This window comes from Bombyx mori, chromosome 19 (genome assembly GCF_030269925.1).
Source record: "Bombyx mori chromosome 19, ASM3026992v2".
NCBI classification, from domain to species: Eukaryota; Metazoa; Arthropoda; class Insecta; order Lepidoptera; family Bombycidae; genus Bombyx; species Bombyx mori.
In genome coordinates this window covers 13,352,429-13,371,279 of record NC_085125.1, presented here as the reverse complement: position 1 = coordinate 13,371,279, position 18,851 = coordinate 13,352,429, and the positions used below count along the sequence as shown (strand labels likewise).

Genomic DNA, 18,851 nt, shown 5'->3' with positions numbered 1-18,851 from the left:
ATTCGGTACTATACCTATACCTATCGGTACTATCACATACCACGGTGCTCCGACAGCTATCCTGCAGAAACGGGATTGGATGACCTAGAGAGAATTAATGTGTGTACATACGTCATGACAGAACGTATGCAAATTTTGTAGTGTCATCTTGAGGCTCAAAGCATGTGCCCACAGCAAAGCACGAGAAACCCACAAAATTATAATTTGTGTAATTGCTGGTGGTAAGACCTCTTGTGAGTCCGCGCGGGTAGGTACCACCACCTTGCCTATTTCTGCCGTGAAGCAGTAATGCGTTTCGGTTTAAAGGGTGGGGCAGCCGTTGTAACTATACTTGAGACCTTAGAGCTCATATCTCAAGGTGGGTAGCACATTTACATTGTAGATGTCTATGGGCTCCAGTAACCACTTAACACCAGGTGGGCTGTGAGCTCGTCCACCCATCAATAAATAAATAAAAAAACGTGTTTGGAGTGAACATGATGGAATTGTTTATTATATATGACAGCGGAGCCGCGAGCGGCCTGGTGTCGCCACTGGCAGCCGCGGGCAGAACCACCGACAAGACGTACGTGGCGCGGCTCTTCGCTTCACCGCGGGCGGGCGGCGGCTGTGTCGCGACCTTTTCTAGCTTTTCAAGCGATACTGATCTTTTAAGTATATAGATAAAGTTTAAAATTATTTCACAGTAAAAGTGCTCGCCGCGACGCTGCCGGCCGCTGCCATTCCGGTGTGACTCGGCCCTTAGTGCTAGTAGTGCCCAATAACATATGGACCAATAAGGACGTTTAGAAGCTGGCTCTTCCGTGAGCTGGGTAAGGGTTGCAATTAGCCGCGGCCACGACAGAGCAGAGCTCGATTTTATTACGGCGCTCTCGCGAAATAACATTCTGGTGCGGACTTCATATACTTCCACTTCTGAATACTTGAACATCCTGGCCAGGGGCACGGTAGATTCATCCACGAAGCAGCTGCTCTAGAGTTGTTAGGTCTAGAGCAGCTAAAACAATAAAAATCGGCTAACGAACGGAAGACAAAAATATTGAACTGTTCCGTATTTAACTATTTATTATGAAGTGTCATAGGTCTAATTTCAAGACCACTTCATGATTGGCCACACAAACAAATGCAGGCAAGATGTAAATTTTATTTATTTACCAATTATTAAAAACATTAGCTCACTCAATGCGCCCGGGACTTGTAAATTTATTCAGATCTCTGCTCTCTCCACTCGGCGCCATCCACTGAGAGCTTATCATAATTCGAACCGATTAAGCTCCAAGTTTCGTTCACTTCAGTTCCTTCGAACTTGAGGAAGTGTGATAATCAGCCCAACACTTCCCCACGCAGAGCGGCGCGTCACATCCACTGCACATCTGCGCCACAAACTTCTTTCTTCCAGCGACTTGGCAGCAGACGCAGCGTCGTCTCTTGCTGCCCGATCCAGAACCGGTCTTAATCAGCACAGGAAAATGAGTCGCCTCTAAATCTGGGGCCGTGGTTGGGAGGCTCGGAGGTCGCGTCACAGAGCACCGCGGGAAACGACGGAGCAAATCTTCAGCAATTCTGTAGCGAAATTCTCGTTGAGTTAAACAACAATCAGTTGTTTTTCTGTATACGAGATAGGAGTTATAAAGGCTCGTGTTTAGTAATCGTTTGAATATTAGTATGTACCGTTTAACGCCTCGCCGTCCTTCGAAAAGATACGCGGATAGCTTCTGATCTTTGATGTCCACTCCTCTCATGTATTTGTTATAGTCCAAAACAATTGATGGTGTCGGTGTGTTGCTAGATGCTTTTAAGACGTTTAAGTCTTTGTGATAAGTCGATAACAATGTTACGTCTTTCCAAGTGATTAACGCGACATCCCCGCAGTGCACAGCGATGCAGCCTCCGCTCTGTAGGTTAGTTTCGTTGATAGATTTGATCTCTCGAGGTAGTTGAGCATTTTGCCGACAGATCGAGCCGATGACGTCAGTGCGTCGCGACTTGAGGTATCGCGCCAGTTGCAGCTGGCTGTGCCATTTGTCCACGACCACCACGTGACCCACGTCGAGGTATCCGTCCAGCAGTTTGAGAACATGCCCAGAGAATTTGTCTTGCGATCTGTCTTTGGACTTTTCGAACACTGTGTAGTCTTTCTCTGTAAACATGACGCACTTGAGCAAATACCCAGTTTCTGCTTCGCATAGTTCTAAACACTTGATGCGTTGATTTTCATTACTTTGTTTGCAGCGCGGCAAGGCACCTCTGTCGCTCATATGAATAAACGATTCGCCTACACTAAGATGTTTTAAAGGGACATACAAACTTGAAAATTTATCGTTACAATGCTCGACTATAGGATTTATTTTGGACATTTCTCTTTCGTGGGAATCGACGAGTGTAGTTTCGTTATTGTCTTTAGAGAAATAAAGAAACTTTAATAATACACGGAATCTGGTCTCAGACATGATGTTTCGGAAGGTCGGCATGCCTAGTACTCCCGACATCCAGTACTCTCGGAGGGACGCCCTCACGCACATCGACATGTAAATGAGAACTGCAAAGAACCGATATAGCTCCTCGACTGTGGTTTCCTCCCACTCCAAGGGCTTTGGATTGGAGTCGATCCCTTCAGAAGCGTCAGTGACAGCTTGCGACGCATATCGGTTAGTTTCTTGCACTATCTGCTCCAAAATAGTTTGATCCCAAATATTAAGAAAAATGTCGACGTGTTCTTCAGATGTTGTGTTCGTACCCGGGGTCCGTGTGTACGCTTCTTGAGCACTTTGAAATGTCGAAAAATCTTCAGACCAGGAGCAGAGATGAGGAGATATCGATATAGATGTATCTTCATATTCAATTTTTACTCTCTCCGAAGCGAAATACTCCTCGTCAAGCCCCGTCTTACTGTCTAAAGATTGAGTTTCGTCATTATTTTCTATCTTCACCTTAATAGTTAGGTTCTTATCGAGGTACTCTTCCATCACACCACACGAAATAAACGTGCTTATATTTGAATCCTCTGACGGTGGAGTTTCTTTGCATTTTTGTATGATATTATTATCAATATCTGAGCACATCTCCTCGGTGTTACTCAATGCGGCAAATTCAATTACTGTATCGGGAGGAACATCAAATTCTAGTTCTTCTGTCTTTAGCTTATTTATTGCATGTCTCCCAACTTCTTTACGTGTACCATCAAGTTCTTTTTGAACTCTGTTACAGAACACCGGTAGGCCGTCTTCCGTTTCTTCTTCATTGGTCAAGAAATGTCGGAGTTTAGCTGCTTCCAACTTCAATGTTGCAAAGCCTGCAGTCTCATCGTCGCTATCATCGTCATCTTTTTCTACATGCGAAAGGTTATTGGACTCTTCTAAATCACACTTAGGATCGGATATTGTCTGCATAGTAGTACGGTTTTTGTTTTTTTCTATTATCGAGCTTGCCGAAGAAGATGCGATCAATTGTTTTCTGCTTCGTTTCCGTCGCCTGTCGGTCTGTATAGAAAAATAATTATTTAATCTTTATTTTTCAATTTTTCAGTTTTTCATCCATTGTTTGATTGTATATACATAATTTAATACTGGTTTCCTTTATATTATGTATGTACAAGCATCAAAATTTGTTGAAATGATTCATTGGTAATATATGGGACAATTTATTTTAGGAAAAATTTTAGTTACTATACTAATTTCGTGTTAGATTCCAAAATGTGTTGGGATACTAAAATTAGAATTTTAATTTCCTTAAACTTATCTTTCAAGGATTTCGCTAGTGTATATTATAAAATAGCATACATAGCCTTCTGGTGCAAAATAAAAATTTGACAGGAAAATTTAACACCAGTAGGATTGCCCATTATCCGCGGTCATTGACATTGGTAATTCCAGGAACACAGCTCCTTCTCTACTTACCTCTGATGACTTTTCAAGCCTCATTCGCGCTTGGGGACCAGAAGTTCAAAATTCAATCAACGGCAAGCTCATTCTTTAGGCAGACGGTATAGGGTATAAACGACTACTTAAAACGCACTATCGACCATTGCAGCAATCCCAAGAGATACGGATGAACTCTGCTTCGGTGGAGAGTGGTGCAGCAGTTAAATGGACATAAAGAGATCATCTTAAGCAATTATTCATGCCATTGCCAATAGAATATGCAAATTTTTTTTTAAGCTCAGATAGGTAGACGCTCACAGCCCACCTGGTGTTAAGTGGTTACTGGAGCCCACAGACATCTACAACATAAATGCGCCACCCACCTTGAGATATAAGTTCTAAGGTCTCAGTATAGTTACAACGGCTACCCCACCCTTCAAAACACTGAGTGGACTAGCATGTAGAGCTTGATAGCTCGCATTTGCGTGTGTGATTTACCTTGTGCCCCGAGGTGACGATACATTGACCCGCAGACCGTGGTGCTAGAAGATCACCTACACTATACGGTGAATTACTCCATACTTCCTGTGTGGAAACCGGTGATAATTTTCTTTCTGAAAAAAAAGTAAATTAAGCAAGGTTTTGGTCTAGCATGGCTTCAATATGAATTACATTCTAAGCACTACCCTTAGATAAATTTAATGCAATTAAAATTGATCTGGTCAAAAATACGGGTTGAGATGCTACTAATGATCCAATAAACTTTAATGATATATAAATTACTTAATGCGAATAAAAACTGTACTTGAAGTTTCCGTAATAGAACTGAGGCTCATTATTCATCACAACATACATGTTATATACAACATAAGAACAAAAAAGTCATCATGACCTAAAGGATAAGACGTCCAGTGCATAATAACTTATTTTTGCACAGAGTTGAGATTAAAAAGGGCTTTAACTATCTTTGATGTGTTATGGCAGTTTAAAACCAATTTTGATGAGGTTTAATAAATTATATATATGTGAATAATAAATTTATTGGTTTTTGCTTTGAAACTTAAGAATAAAATTTATTATGACGTCCGGAAATAAACTTAATATTTAAATCAGCACATGTAATTTACAAAAATAATTTTTTTTTTTATTGAAATAGGCACTTTACTAACATCAAATTTCTACAAGGGAGAATGTTAATGCTGCTCGTGATATGCAGTGGGCTTGTTATGGCTTTGTCGTCGCTGATGTCCATTAGTGACAGTGACAGCTCTCCACCACCCATCAGATGGGCAGTGTGGACATGTCTAAAACGGCAGAAAAAATACAGCCACTTCAAAATTGCACTGTTAGTATTTACTTCGAAGTGATCTTGACAAAAATAACAGGTGCTTATAGTTTTCAATGCTGATCGATCTCTCCTTGCGAGCGTTAACCATTTATTTCTAGTTTCATTATTTTTTGGCACGTTAATAAACATCTTTTCAGGTGTGGTTGGTCAGGTTGAGCTTCTACACAAAGGCACCGCATAGCATTTTTAATATTTCACATTCATTTTACATTTTTTCAAACTATCTTGTAAGTAACATTAGCTTGTTTTTTTAAACATAACAAATTTGAGACATTTTGGCGGGAACGCGAGGAGTGAAGTTGTGTGATTTGTTTTATTTCGTCTATTTAGTGTTTCTTCAGGTTTAAATGTGTAATAACGGTGGTTTATTTAACTATTTAGTATCTGTGAAAGTGCACATATGTGGGAAAATAAAAGAAAGCCGCTGGACGTAGATTCGCGGGATGCTACAAAAAGTCCACCGAAAAAGTCTCAGTATTTTACTGAGATTATATTTATCCTATATCATCTCATCTCGTTTCATTTCTTTTCACTTCATGTTATCATTTAAAAATATGAAATTATGATTTCGGCGAACCACTAAGAAGATGTGGTGACAAGCTCAGCAGGCTGATGGGCTAGATTTCACGTCGAACTCTTTAACGAGTATGGAGAAATATGCTTTGGATGCTACAATACAAGTAGCTTCTAAGAGCATCATGAGTGAATTAGAAATATTTAGTTACACAGCTGTACCTACCCACCGAATTTGATTCAGCAATTTTCACAATCTCCTTGACGTCATCTTTTTTACTACTTTTACAATTTGCCAGGTTACTATGAGTATCATGGATTTTTCGCCTTTTTCTAAAGTCTGCGCGAACTGCATTGTCGCTACTTGGTTGTCTACTGCCTTCTTGGCAGTGAAATCTTGATGGTAATACACCTGGCACTAATATTAGTCTCCGGCTGAATCCTGTTTTATATCGATAATAATTTTCAATGTCTTTTTCCATCTGTAATAAAAGGGAAATTGTCATTAAGGAATGTTAACTCCCATCTCCAGTTTCTGATGATCATGAAGAGCATTTTGCAAAAAAAAACTGATTTTATGTGTGTTATTTCATGAAAACTTTTATGTCCAGTCTAGGTGATGTAACTTTGTAGTAGCATGCAATTTATGATTAAAATAACTGTTGAAAGCATTGTCTAACAGTTTCCTTGAGTTGGTTTGACCAACATTTTTGCCATTACAAGCGTCTTACGCAAGGCCCTCCTGATTTTAAGCGCTGAGGTGTATTTCCTTATGGCGTAAAGTGTGTATTGGACATTGGTGTTTACAAGCATCTTACGCAAGGCCCTCCTAATTTTAAGCACTGAGGTGTATTTCCTTATGGCGTAAAGTGTGTATTGGACATTGGTGTAACAGTTTTAGGGGGATGCCAGTCTTTATCAATGAACCTGTTACCTTCACCTGTCCTTTTTGATCACGCATTTACTAGAGGGCGCTAGACTGATTGCACACAAGTGCTATATGGACTAGACGCTTTTGGTTAAGTTGTTGCTATCGCACATGGACATCAGCAACACAAAGGTACTACCAATTTACTGCCTACACAATAATTGCAATTAATTGAATGTATATTAGTATAATAGCTGTTCTGAGGAATAGCCTAACTTATTATTTAGAGGATTTCTTTAATGACACCATTTTAATTGGTAAAGTTTTTTGAGCTTTAGGAAATAATTAGTTTAGCTAAAAATCTCCTTTTATATTTCTTTTTATACCATTATTTAAGAATAAATATTCAGAGACAGATCAGTGACTGAACACCTGGCCACAAATTAAGATTATCTGTTCTATGGGAACCATAATCAATAACAAAGAAATAAAAATATATTATAAAGCCCATAGACAGCTATAGACAAAACATTAATTGTTCTTAATTTTATCATACACTGGTTGTTGTAATAGTCAACCAGAAATACATAAAAAAGGCAATAAGTAGTAACCACTGAAGGTTTGATACACCACCTTCACTTTAAATTCATAATTGTTACTTCCTTGCTGTATTTTTGTAGTAGCTAACCACTTAATTGGGCTATTGGTTACTTGATGTTAGAGACGCCATGACGAACATAAAACTTATTGAAACACGAGAACAGTGCCATGAAATATTTTTTTTTGTTTTTTATTGCTTAGATGGGTGGGTGGACGAGCTCACAGCCCACCTGGTGTTAAGTGGTTACTGGAGCCCATAGACATCCACAACGTAAATGCGCCACCCACCTTGAGATACAAGTTCTAAGGTCTCAAGTATCGTTACAACGGCTGCCCCACCCTTCAAACCGAAACGCATTACTGCTTCACGGCAAAAATAGGCAGGGTGGTGGTACCCACCCGCGCGGACTCACAAGAGGTCCTACCACCAGTAATTACGCAAATTATAATTTTGCGGGTTTCATTTTTATTACACGATGTTATTCCTTCACCGTGGAAGTCAATCGTGAACATTTGTTGAGTACGTATTTCATTAGAAAAATTGGTACCCGCCTGCGGGATTCTAACACCGGTGCATTGCTTCAACACGAATGCACCGGACATCTTATCCGTTAGGCCACGACGACTACAGGCAGCTGCCTGCTCTTCAAATGGTATGTATGAACTTAAAATAATATAACAATGGCTAAATAAATATTAAGCGTTGGGGAATTAAAAATAGATGAAATATAGCATAGCATTTATATCAGATTTACTCCAATGAAAGTATAACCTCAAAAATAATAGGTCAATTTAAAGAATCTGATTAAATAGAAAACAAATTATGAACATCGGGCCGACTTGTTACTTACATCGAAATGGTCTTCGCAAAAAAATATACTTGATTTCGCCGATACATTTCTTACATTCATTCGAGCACATTCCAACCACTTATTTCGCAGATCTGTTTTAGCTGGGACATGAATGAACAGCTTTTTGGGTGTTTTGATAGTAGTATTCCCACAAGAAGGCACAGCACAACATTGATAATAATTTTTCACGTTCATAACTCAAATTTAAACAATTTTGCACTATTAAACATTTTGCTTGTAGTTTTATTTATTGAACGATGACGACATTGTCGGGTTTTTTTTTGTGTCCGGCACGGTTTGTGCTTTAGCCAGTGTCAAATAATAAGATACTGATAAATCGCCGTTTTAATTATTTACAGTTTATGAATAATAAAAAACAAAGGAAACTGTCTGTGTTGGCCATTATTAATATCAGTGTAGGTATGAATCAAATTAGCAGCGTGGGACAGTTTATATAAATTATGTTGAGAAAGTAATTTGATTAATGTAGTAATTAACTCTGCAAAAAATAATATGAAGTTAAATTTTTTATTGCTTAGATGGTTGGACGAGCTCACAGCCCACCTGGTGTTAAGTGGTTACTGGAGACCATAGACATCTACAACGTAAAATGCGCCACCCACCTCGAGATATAAGTTCTAAGGTCTCAAGTATAGTTACAACGGCTGCCCCACCCTTCAAACAAAACGCATTACTGCTTCACGGCAGAAATAGGCAGGGCGGTGGTACCTACCCGCGCGGACTCATAACAGGTCTTACCACCAGTAAAAAATGAAGTTGAATGAAATGAAGTTGATTAATATTATGAAACATGGCATGACATCAAATGAAATGAGATGATATGGGATGAAATATAATCTCAGTAAAATGGTGGTCATTTACTGAGAGTTTTTCAGTGGCTTTTTTGGAGGATTCCGAGATGTTACGTCCAGCGGCGTTGTTTCATTTTTCCACATTTGTGCACTTTCACAGATATTAAACAGTTAATAAACCCCCGTTATTAAACATTTAAACCTGAAGAAACACTAAATAGAGAAAATAAAACAAGTCACACAGCTTCATTCCTCGCGTTCCCGCCAAAAATTCAAAAATTCGTAATGTTTTAAAAATAATATTAATATAACTCTTTATTTAACACCATATGTACAGAATAAGCTAATAAAACAAATAAAAGTCGGTGATTTATATTGGCGGCCTTATTAATTAACCATTACTTAATGGTAGTTTTCCAATTACAGAGCATAATGCGATTCAGTGACGCGCAATGCCGAATTATGCTGAAGCTTAGTTGAGCATTATGCCGCATAATGCGCTCTTGTGCTGTAATTGGAAAACGGCTAGTGTCACTTTGTTCCATTTCATGAAAACCTCGGCGTTGTACCGTGGTCGTACCCTTTCCATAATTATTTAATGTCAAAGTGCTATCCATATATTAAGTCTATAATCTATGGTGCAATCCATAGAAGATTACAATCTATGAATACAACATAAACACGTTAGGAAATTACAAATAAATTTATTAATTTATTAAATTGATTCATAATATTTATAAGTATATTATTTATGTAACCAAATTCTGAAGATATAAAATCAAGAAGTTACTTATACTTATTCAATAAATATCTGAGATTATATCGAGAACTTCGAAATAATGAATGAATTCTTGGAAATAGATGGGAGCATTTTGGAAGGGGTAAAATTAGTACTTTTTTTAAAGTCAATTCAAAATACATTAATACAATGCAATCAGCCCTCAATTGCTGTTCTTCTAATGAGTTTAATTTACTAAACAAACTGATCAAGTAAAGCATCCAGTGGGTAATACACACCCACACGAAAAGGGAACTTAATACTATTACTTCACAACAATTATTTACTGTTCTTTATTTATTGAATAAAAGCTGTATTATTGCTACTATGTCAACAGCAATAAGATTATTACGGTAACAAAAAAATAGTAATTACTAAATTAATGCTTGTTAAATACTAGGTTCAAATTATAAGTGAGCCCTATATTCGTATTTTGATGAGAGAAGTGAGTCTTGGTGGCTCATTTCAGAAGGATATGTATGTTTTTCGAGAGTACTAATATTCTTGGAGTTAATATGTGGAATATCAGTAAAAAAATTATTGCTTATATGTGTGGACGAGCTCACAGCCCATCTGGTTTTAAGGACAGGCCAGACAAAAAATCCAACAATGAAAACCAATAAATTTTAATTATGAAACATATTTATTACATATTTAAAATTATATTAATAAGGCATTTAAAAGAAATTTGTAAATTGTTTTCTTTCTATTATTCACAGGGTGGTCAAGTACTCAGGAATTCAATATCATTAAGTGCAATTCTCGGAATACCTGTGCGTATTTTAAATATACGAGCTAACAGGAGCAAGCCAGGATTGGCACCCCAACATTTAAAAGGTATTAATAAAGATCACAGTTGTTGCAGTTGAAAAGAAGTTTATACCTTTTAATTTTTAATTAAGCAATTTTGCATCTTAGTTTAAAAGGAAGTCTTATAACTGCATGGCATTATAGAATTTAAACTTTGGTATATAGAATCTCTTTTCTTAAACTTCTAGAACTAGATGATTTAACCCATTATTGTTTGTAAAGATTAATGAGCACCCATAAGCATTCACTAAAACTAAACTGCTATATTTATATAAGAGTATATGGATATATATGAGAATTCCTTAGGTTTACCTTAAGTTCGCTCAGTATTCTTTGGCATAAAGTTAAAAGAATAAATGTTTTAGTTTTATGTTGTTTATGTTAATAGGTGTAGAGCTAGTAGCAGAAATGTGTCAAGCCAAACTCAATGGTGCTCATATTCGGTCAACACAATTGGAGTTCAAACCTGGAAAGATTCGTGGAGGACATTATGTTGCTGATACACGCACAGCAGGGTGAGCAGATTAAAAAAAATGCAATTTACAATTTTTAGTGTAACTCATTGCCGCCATATAGTAACTGAAAGGTTATTTTGTCATTGAATTCTCTGAACTTTGCAATTTTAATGACAATATGGGTTAGCAACCTAAGAAAAACCATCACCGGGCTTAGTCAATAGACATTTACGAATTATATTTAGGCATATTCATGTAAAGAAAAACTTTTATTATCTAAAATTCTTTAGTTTTCTAAAAAGGATTTTTCTTGATGTCAATGAGTGAAGTCTATCATGCAGTAAAAAGAAAGTTTAAAATATTAATTTTATTATAATTAAGAGCTTTAAATGTTTTTTTTCTTATACATTTATCAGAAAACGCAGTTGAGCCTGTTATTGTTATTTGATTCTGAAGTACTGAATATCATTATATACATTGTAGTATATAAAAAACGAACAAGGTCTAGTTGAATCCATTTGAAGATTAGTCAAAAGAGAGTCGCAGTAGCGCGACAGCATTTGACAGTGGCCAACCGAAATCGCTCGACAGACAGCACAGTCTTTTTTACATTCTATACTGCAAATTGATCTCTCAACAATGTTAACGCACTTCAGTTCCTATTTAAAGTATATGTAAGCACATTAATTGTAGTCTAGTTAGTAAATAAACAACCATACAAAAATACAGCTCTTTGTCTCTCATTATTGAAGGAACCAGATGTGACTTGCCTTTTTTACATCTAAGGGGTGATGATGCTTGTCACCTGGTGTATACAAACATATACATAGTCCATATGAAGATCTTATGTGGAATGTTCACAAACAATTCTCTGTGTACAAAAAATACTAATTCCGCTATCTATCTGCATACTCCAACAAATGTTATATAACGTTCACAGTTCAATCAGTCTTTTACTCCAAGTGGCGCTACCCTGTGCAGTAATGGCGGACGGCCCCGTCACTCTGGAACTGAAGGGTGGCACCAATGCAGAGATGGCCCCGCAGATTGACTACATGACCGAGGTCTTTAAGCATGCAGTCAAACATTTTGGTGTGGATTTTAATCTAACCATACATAGAAGAGGGTAAGTATAATAATAATTACATTTATTTACTCCACAATACAAATAACTTTTCAATGAATATGACATAAATTTCTAATTCTATCTAAACAATATTACAAATATTACAATACATATATTAATTATACTGACAGTGAAGGTAAAAAGGTGGCGGCTCAGCTTTGTGATAGCTGAAACTATCGCTGCTATTCTGCCGCTGCCTGTAATTTTAATCTATAAACTAATCTAATCTATAAAATAATAAACTATACTACTAAAACTAAAATAATATAAATTAAGCTATAAAAAAATTATCTAATAATACCTAAATTTAAATATGTGGCATAATCTACATGTGGCATATTAGTGAACTTATATGACCTCCGCTCAAACTTAATGTCAGTTTTTGGTTTGTACAAAACGAACAGATTGAGACCTTAATGATGTGACTGCTAAGTAGATATGTGTCGTTCGTTCAATTTTAGAGATTCAGATCAATACTGACCTGTTGACAAAATGATCCGCTTCGTACGATCCGTTCAGTCGAAAGTTTGTATTACCGTTTATCACATCAATTTATGACGTAATTAATATTAATATAAAGTTTAGTATTGAATAACAGTTTAAAGGAACTGTTATAGTTCGATTGTTTACGTGAGATCAAAACAATTCAAATGTGTTATGCGTCATTATGCGACAACGAACGACTAACTTCTTCTGATTCTTTTCTTCTGATTAGTAGGTTTTGTGTTATACCAGTCGGTCTAGTGAACGACTCATATTTTTTGAAGTGACCCTATCGTTCGCGCGGATTTTGAGACCCGGGTCGTTTGATTCGTTCGTTCGCGAACGACACATATCTACTGCTAAGTTATTTCATTGTTAAGGATGGTGTTGGTGGTGGAAGCATAAGGTAATCGGACCCGACATTGTTAAAGGATAATATATTTTATTCTAATGTAAATGAAAAAAGTATTCACAAATAAATATCGAAACGAACCCAAGCCGAATGTGTACCACAAGGACGTTGACCTCATACCTAAGTTGAGGTTACATTGCGCGCGTTGTAATGTACAATAGCTTTTTTAAATACCATATTAGGAATCAATGATACTGGCTGGTTTCGTTTCCGGAAACCTCGCACACGGTATTCTTACTATATTATCCCCGTAACGCTTTTGACTCATTTTGAATGAGTGAAATACCCTCATTTGTTGACCCCACTTCTGCACTATCACTTTGACTGAAATTGACTATATTATCTCAAAATCTTCTTTAAACTGTGAACATCAGCACATTTTCAGCAAATAGGAAGAAAAAGGTTTCAAATATATCAGGCAAACTTTTTATTTTTTATGTAAGCTACCAAGGAAACAAGGCTATGGTGTGCTGTGATAATTATTAATCTTGTAATGGATCTATTTGAGAACATTTGTAAATTGATGGTCTCGTGGTAAATGCGCCATCCACCTTGAGATATAAGTGCTAAGATCTCAGTATAGTTACAACGGCTGCCCCACCCTTCAAACCGAAACGCATTACTGCTTCACGGCAGAAATAGGCGGGGTGGTGGTACCCACCCGTGCGGGCTCACAGCACGTCATACCACCAGTAAAACCACCAGTTTATTGTGTATCTTTTCTTTTTTTAGATTTTAATGTGTATTGTGTGCCTAGTAAATATATAAATAAATCTATATATTAATACGTGAAGCAAAAACTTTGTATCCCTTTTTACGAAAATTGCGCGGACGGAGGAGTATGAAATTTTCCACACTTATAAAGAATATAGAGAAGAAGTGCACAATGCTAATTTTTTTTTTAAATAATACATAAAAGACACATTATATCAATAAAGAAAACATTACGCACACTACCTTATATTTGACACAACACATATATATAAATATACTCTTTGTTTATTGTCAATTGTCAAACTTTTGTTAGTGTTTTAAGTCTGTGGTCAAATTGAGAATAGATAAATATAGTTTGTCTTTATTATTATTTATGTATAGTGTAGTTTTGGCGAAACCTGTGATTATATTATATAATTATAATAGTATTTGACAATAGAATCATAACAATGTTTAGACATTAAATTTCAATTGATTAAAGTCGAATTTCGACTACTGCAGGACCACTAGGTAGACAGCGGCTTGGCTCTGCCCCTGGCATTGCTGACGTCCAAGAGCGACGGTAACCACTCACCATCAGGTGGGCCGTATGCTCGTCTGCCAATACGGTAATAAAAAATAAATATTAATATCTGTATATGAACTTCCTCGTGAAGGTATTTCCCGAAGGGTGGTGGTCACGTGACGGTGGAGGTGTCGCCCCTACGGCACGTGCAGGCCGCCGACGTGACGCGGGGGGGCGAAGTCGCCGCTGTGTACGGCTGGAGCTATGTAGCTGGCTGTCTGCCTATTAAAGTAAGGTTGTTATTTATTTATTTAGACACACCAACATCAATACACACAAAACATTCAAGCTTAAAATTAACATGTATAAAATTAAGTACTGGTATGTAAGCCAGATACAGGCATGTACAGCAATCTCTTATAACACACTATGACATGTTACAGCAATTTTACATACAACGGAAAAACAGTACGACAAAATAATAATAATTAAATAACATGAAAACAAGAGTTAACTACTTAACGTTCTCTCATCAATTATAAACAAAGGAACTTGGATACCTACTAGTTTTTGAGACCAGGACACGTGTCGTTAAAAATGTCGATGCGAAAAATGTTATTGGTGGCCAGAGCGTTTTTTTATTGCATAGATGTGTGGACGAGCTCACAGCCCACCTGGTGATAAGTGGTTACCGGGGCCCATAGACATCTATAACGTAAATGCCGCCATCCACCTTGAGATACAGGTTCTAAGGTCTCAGTATATTACAACGGCTGCCCCACCCTTCGAACCCGAGCAGCAGAAATAGGCAGGGCGGTGGTACCTGCCCGTGCGGACTCACAAGAGCTACCACCAGTAATTACGCAAATTATAATTTTGCGGGTTTGATTTTTATTACACGATGTTACTCTTTCACGGTGGAAGTCAATCGTGAACATTTATTAAGTGCATATTTCATTAGAAAAATTGGTACCCGCTTGCGGGATTCGAACACCGGTGCATCGCTACACACGAATGCACCGGACGTCTTATCCTTTAGGCCACAACGACTCAACTATCTCTATCTATCTATAGATTATCTCAGCCATTTACCACCAGACGGGACATGTGATGGTTCTCCGTGTCCCTCAGACACAGCCCAATGAGTTTCTCGCCGGATCTTCTCAGTGGGTCGCGTTTCCGATCCGGTGGTAGATTCTGCGAAGCACTGCTCTTGCTAGGGTTCGTGTTAGCAACGTCGTCAGGTTTGAGCCCCGTGAGCTCACCTACTAGTTAAGGTTCCGCTGATATAGTTTCTCAAGGCTATCAGCTTAGGTAGGAAAAAAAATCCATCTGGACCAATAAAAGGAATGTTTGTTTCGCAGATGGCTTACTCAATGGCGGATGGTGCTAAGGAGAAACTCCGCGGGATCTGCAAGAACATTCACATAGAGTGTTACAAAGAGGAAACGCAGTTCGCTCCCGAAAACGCTAGCGGTATCGTGTAAGTAAAATAACTTTTTTTTTTATTGCTATAAGGGTGGACGAGCTCACAGCCCACCTGATGTTAAGTGGTTACTGGAGCCCATAGACATCTACGACGTAAATGCGCCACCCACCTTGAGATATAAGTTCTAAGGTCTCAAGTATAGTTACAACGGCTGCCCCAACCTTCAAACCGAAACGCATTACTGCTTCACGGCAGAAATAGGCAGGGCGGTGGTACCTACCCGCGCGGACTCACAATAGGTCCTACCAGCAGTAAAAAATTGACGGATTGTGTACTTAAAATTACAGGTTACAGCTGATGTAGTAGTGAGAAATTATTTTCCTTCGGGAAAACTCTGATCTTTATCGGAACACGATGACACCCGAACTATCAATGAATGATCGTATTAAATGAGTGACATTTTCATATCCATTAATATCACTATTAAGAGATCTTAGAACTTATATCTCAAGGTGGGTGGCGCACTTACGTTGTAGATGTCCCTGGGCTCCAGTAACCACTTAACACCAGGTGGGCTGTGAGCTCGTCCACCCATCTTTAAGAAACTTTATTGTTTAGTGTCAAATATCAAAATGAATAATGTCATCGTATAATATAGAGATGTTACAACCATAACTATTATTACTTAAAACTGGATATTTACCAGTGTATTATACGAAATAAGTTCTCGATATTTTTAAGTAATAATTGTTATATTTGTGACGTAGTTTAAAAATCATAATTATGTTACAACCGCCTTCTGTAACTTTGAAAATACTCCGTTTTATTGTCATTAGTAAACAAAACATTATCTCCACTTTAAAACATAATTAAAAGTACAACAACATAAAGCTTATTGGGAAATATTTACCATAATATAACACAATACTTGTCTAAATTTCATGTCATTGCCGTCACTTATATATTTGAATTGCGTATTACCCGCTCTATATATATATATTGGTTTGTTGATGCGACTTACCCCTACGGCTCTAAGATGAGTACTGAAGCTATTTGATAGAGCATGATAAATAGAAACTTTTCCGAAAAATTGTGAAGGAAAATCTTTTCTCACTATCTGAAGTCATTTATTCTTGCGTCTATGCAGATTGACGAGCAAGTTGTCCTCCGGCTACATTCTGGGAGGAGATGCTCTCGGCAAGAGAGGAGTGGATGCTGTGGAGGTCGGGAGGACGGCGGGAGAGATGCTCAGGGACGCTATCAGATCTGGTGCCTGCGTCGATAGTTATACTCAGGTGGGCGATGTCTTCCTCCAATTATATTTTGTATTAATTTTATATTTTAGAATTTTGTTACGACGTAACAGGTTATAATTATAACATTATAACGTGTAACAGGATCAATTGATTGTGTACATGGCGCTGGCGGACGGTCGGTCCAGGGTTCGAGTCGGTGAGATCACGCTGCACACGAGAACCGCAATACACTTCGCTGAACTCATCGCTAAGGTGAACAATGTTTGAAAATTATTTTCGTAATAAAATTATTTACTGGTGATAGAACCTCTTGTGAGTCCGCGCGGGTAGGTACCACCACCCTGCTTATTTCTGCCGTGAAGCAGTAATGCGTTTCGGTTTGAAGGGCGGGGCAGCCGTTGTAACTATACTGAGATCTTAGCACTTATATCTCAAGGTGGGTGGCGTTTTTACGTTGTAGATGTCTATGGGCTCCAGTAACCACTTAACACCAGGTGGGCTGTCGTCTACCTATCTAAGCAATTAAAAAATTAAAAAAAAACACGAGCGCACGGCTCATCTGTGAGTAATTCAGCACACCTATTAAGTCATTGTGGCTTATGAACGTCAGCGATGACAGACGAACATTTTTTATTTATTTTTTTATTGCTTAAATGGTTGGACGAGCTCACAGCCCACCTGGTGTTAAGTGGTTACTGGAGCCCATAGACATCTACAACGTAAAAACGCCACCCACCTTGAGATATAAGTTCTAAGGTCTCAAGCATAGTTACAACGGCTACCCCACCCTACAGCCTGACAGCCAATGAACTGTTTATTTTCTTATATCCAGGCGAAGTTTAGCATACAGCCGGACGGGGATCAGAATGTGATCGAGTGCGACGGCGCAGGATACCACAATAGGAACCTGCCCGTCTAGCCGCAGTGTGGAGGGAGCCTTATACAGTACGATATCTTTATATGAGACCAGCAGACCCGATAGACGTTGTCCCGCATACACAAAGTAGCGTAAAAGTTAACCCAAATTTGTATGCAGTTGGAACAGCGCCCCTAGCGGCAAACGTAGGTAAACGTTTTTTTTTTTACTTTTGCTGGTTATTCTGGTCATTTTATTAAGCTTAATTAGCATAAATTATTATATTGTCGTCGGTCCTCGTTCTGTGTGCAAATTTTCAAGTTTATCAGATGTATTGAAGTTGGGGAAAATCACATTGATAGATTTCATTACGTCAATAAATCAGTGTGCTTAGTGCGAGTTTCTTAACGTTCTCGATAGCGTAAAAGTTACCCAATTTTGTATGCAGTTGAAACAGCGCCCCTAGCGGCAAACGTACGCAAACGATCCCATTCCATACACAAATATGAGCTAACTTTTACGCTATCGACAACGTTAAAAAACTCGCACTAAGCACACAGCTGGAACTGCTAAAAATGTGCTATCGAATTTAATTATGTGCTTTACAACATTATAATGATATATCGGAAAATAATTGTAACACTATGACAATTCATTAAGTAACTTGTAATGTTAGTTACTGTTTGAAATAAAATATTGTTGAGAAAACTATTTAGTTTTTCTTTTACCAAAAAGGCAAAAGTGTTGACTTTATCCCACCGACAATGTTACTAACCTAAGACCGGTTGAACTTGATTCTCATTTTGTTTTTATTGCTTCTCTATGCAGATATGATGCAATTATTGATGGTTAATCACCGTCGCCCATGGTAATGTCAGGGCACAGCCAGACCGCTGCTGATCGCTGAGGACTTTTCCAACCTCATTTGTTACGGGCCTCTGGGATGGAGTCTCGTTAAAAAAATTTACTTCACTTGGGTATTAAAATATAGAAAAAAATAATATGATCACAACTTATAACCATCGGGTTGCAATATAAGAGTAGCATATTAAATTTAGGAGAGGATTGTTTGATACATAGAAAGAATAATATCAGTCTGTAAGCACGTGTCCGTGCTCAGAAAACGCTACGGAGAATTTAGTCCAGAACTGAAAGTGTGCAGCAATGGACAAACT

General features: G+C 37.9%; 2 protein-coding genes across 2 annotated transcripts; one reads left to right on the top strand and one right to left on the bottom strand.

Moving 5' to 3' along the window:
* Positions 1 to 1,050: 1,050 nt before the first annotated feature.
* LOC101745461 (piggyBac transposable element-derived protein 4) lies at positions 1,051 to 8,460 on the bottom strand. The gene is made up of 4 exons (XM_012688745.4): positions 8,041 to 8,460; positions 5,948 to 6,203; positions 4,359 to 4,474; positions 1,051 to 3,479 (listed from the first exon to the last, which is right to left on the bottom strand). Exons 1-4 carry the CDS (start codon positions 8,233 to 8,235, stop codon positions 1,287 to 1,289), a joined length of 2,760 nt encoding a protein of 919 aa, XP_012544199.1. The 5' UTR covers positions 8,236 to 8,460; the 3' UTR covers positions 1,051 to 1,286.
* A 1,009-nt stretch (positions 8,461 to 9,469) lies between these two features.
* On the top strand, positions 9,470 to 18,384 carry LOC101745321 (RNA 3'-terminal phosphate cyclase). The gene is made up of 9 exons (XM_004924185.4): positions 9,470 to 9,733; positions 10,350 to 10,467; positions 10,829 to 10,955; positions 11,836 to 12,021; positions 14,287 to 14,425; positions 15,500 to 15,618; positions 16,712 to 16,859; positions 16,962 to 17,072; positions 17,653 to 18,384. Exons 1-9 carry the CDS (start codon positions 9,692 to 9,694, stop codon positions 17,737 to 17,739), a joined length of 1,077 nt encoding a protein of 358 aa, XP_004924242.1. The 5' UTR covers positions 9,470 to 9,691; the 3' UTR covers positions 17,740 to 18,384.
* Positions 18,385 to 18,851: the final 467 nt, after the last annotated feature.

What these genes read in the sequence shown, in the direction of transcription:
- LOC101745321 (XM_004924185.4), top strand. Translation starts at nt 9,692, where the DNA reads ATGAATGAATTCTTGGAAATAGATGGGAGCATTTTGGAAGGG. An exon ending in ATGGGAGCATTTTGGAAGGG is followed by an intron (nt 9,734 to 10,349) that starts GTAAAATTAGTA and finishes TATTATTCACAG; the next exon opens with GGTGGTCAAGTACTCAGGAA. An exon ending in CTAACCATACATAGAAGAGG is followed by an intron (nt 12,022 to 14,286) that starts GTAAGTATAATA and finishes TTCCTCGTGAAG; the next exon opens with GTATTTCCCGAAGGGTGGTG.
- LOC101745461 (XM_012688745.4), bottom strand. Translation starts at nt 8,235, where the DNA reads ATGAACGTGAAAAATTATTATCAATGTTGTGCTGTGCCTTCTTGTGGG. An exon ending in TTTGCGAAGACCATTTCGAT is followed by an intron (nt 6,204 to 8,040) that starts GTAAGTAACAAG and finishes CTTTTATTACAG; the next exon opens with ATGGAAAAAGACATTGAAAA. An exon ending in TCGTCACCTCGGGGCACAAG is followed by an intron (nt 3,480 to 4,358) that starts GTAAATCACACA and finishes TTTTCTATACAG; the next exon opens with ACCGACAGGCGACGGAAACG.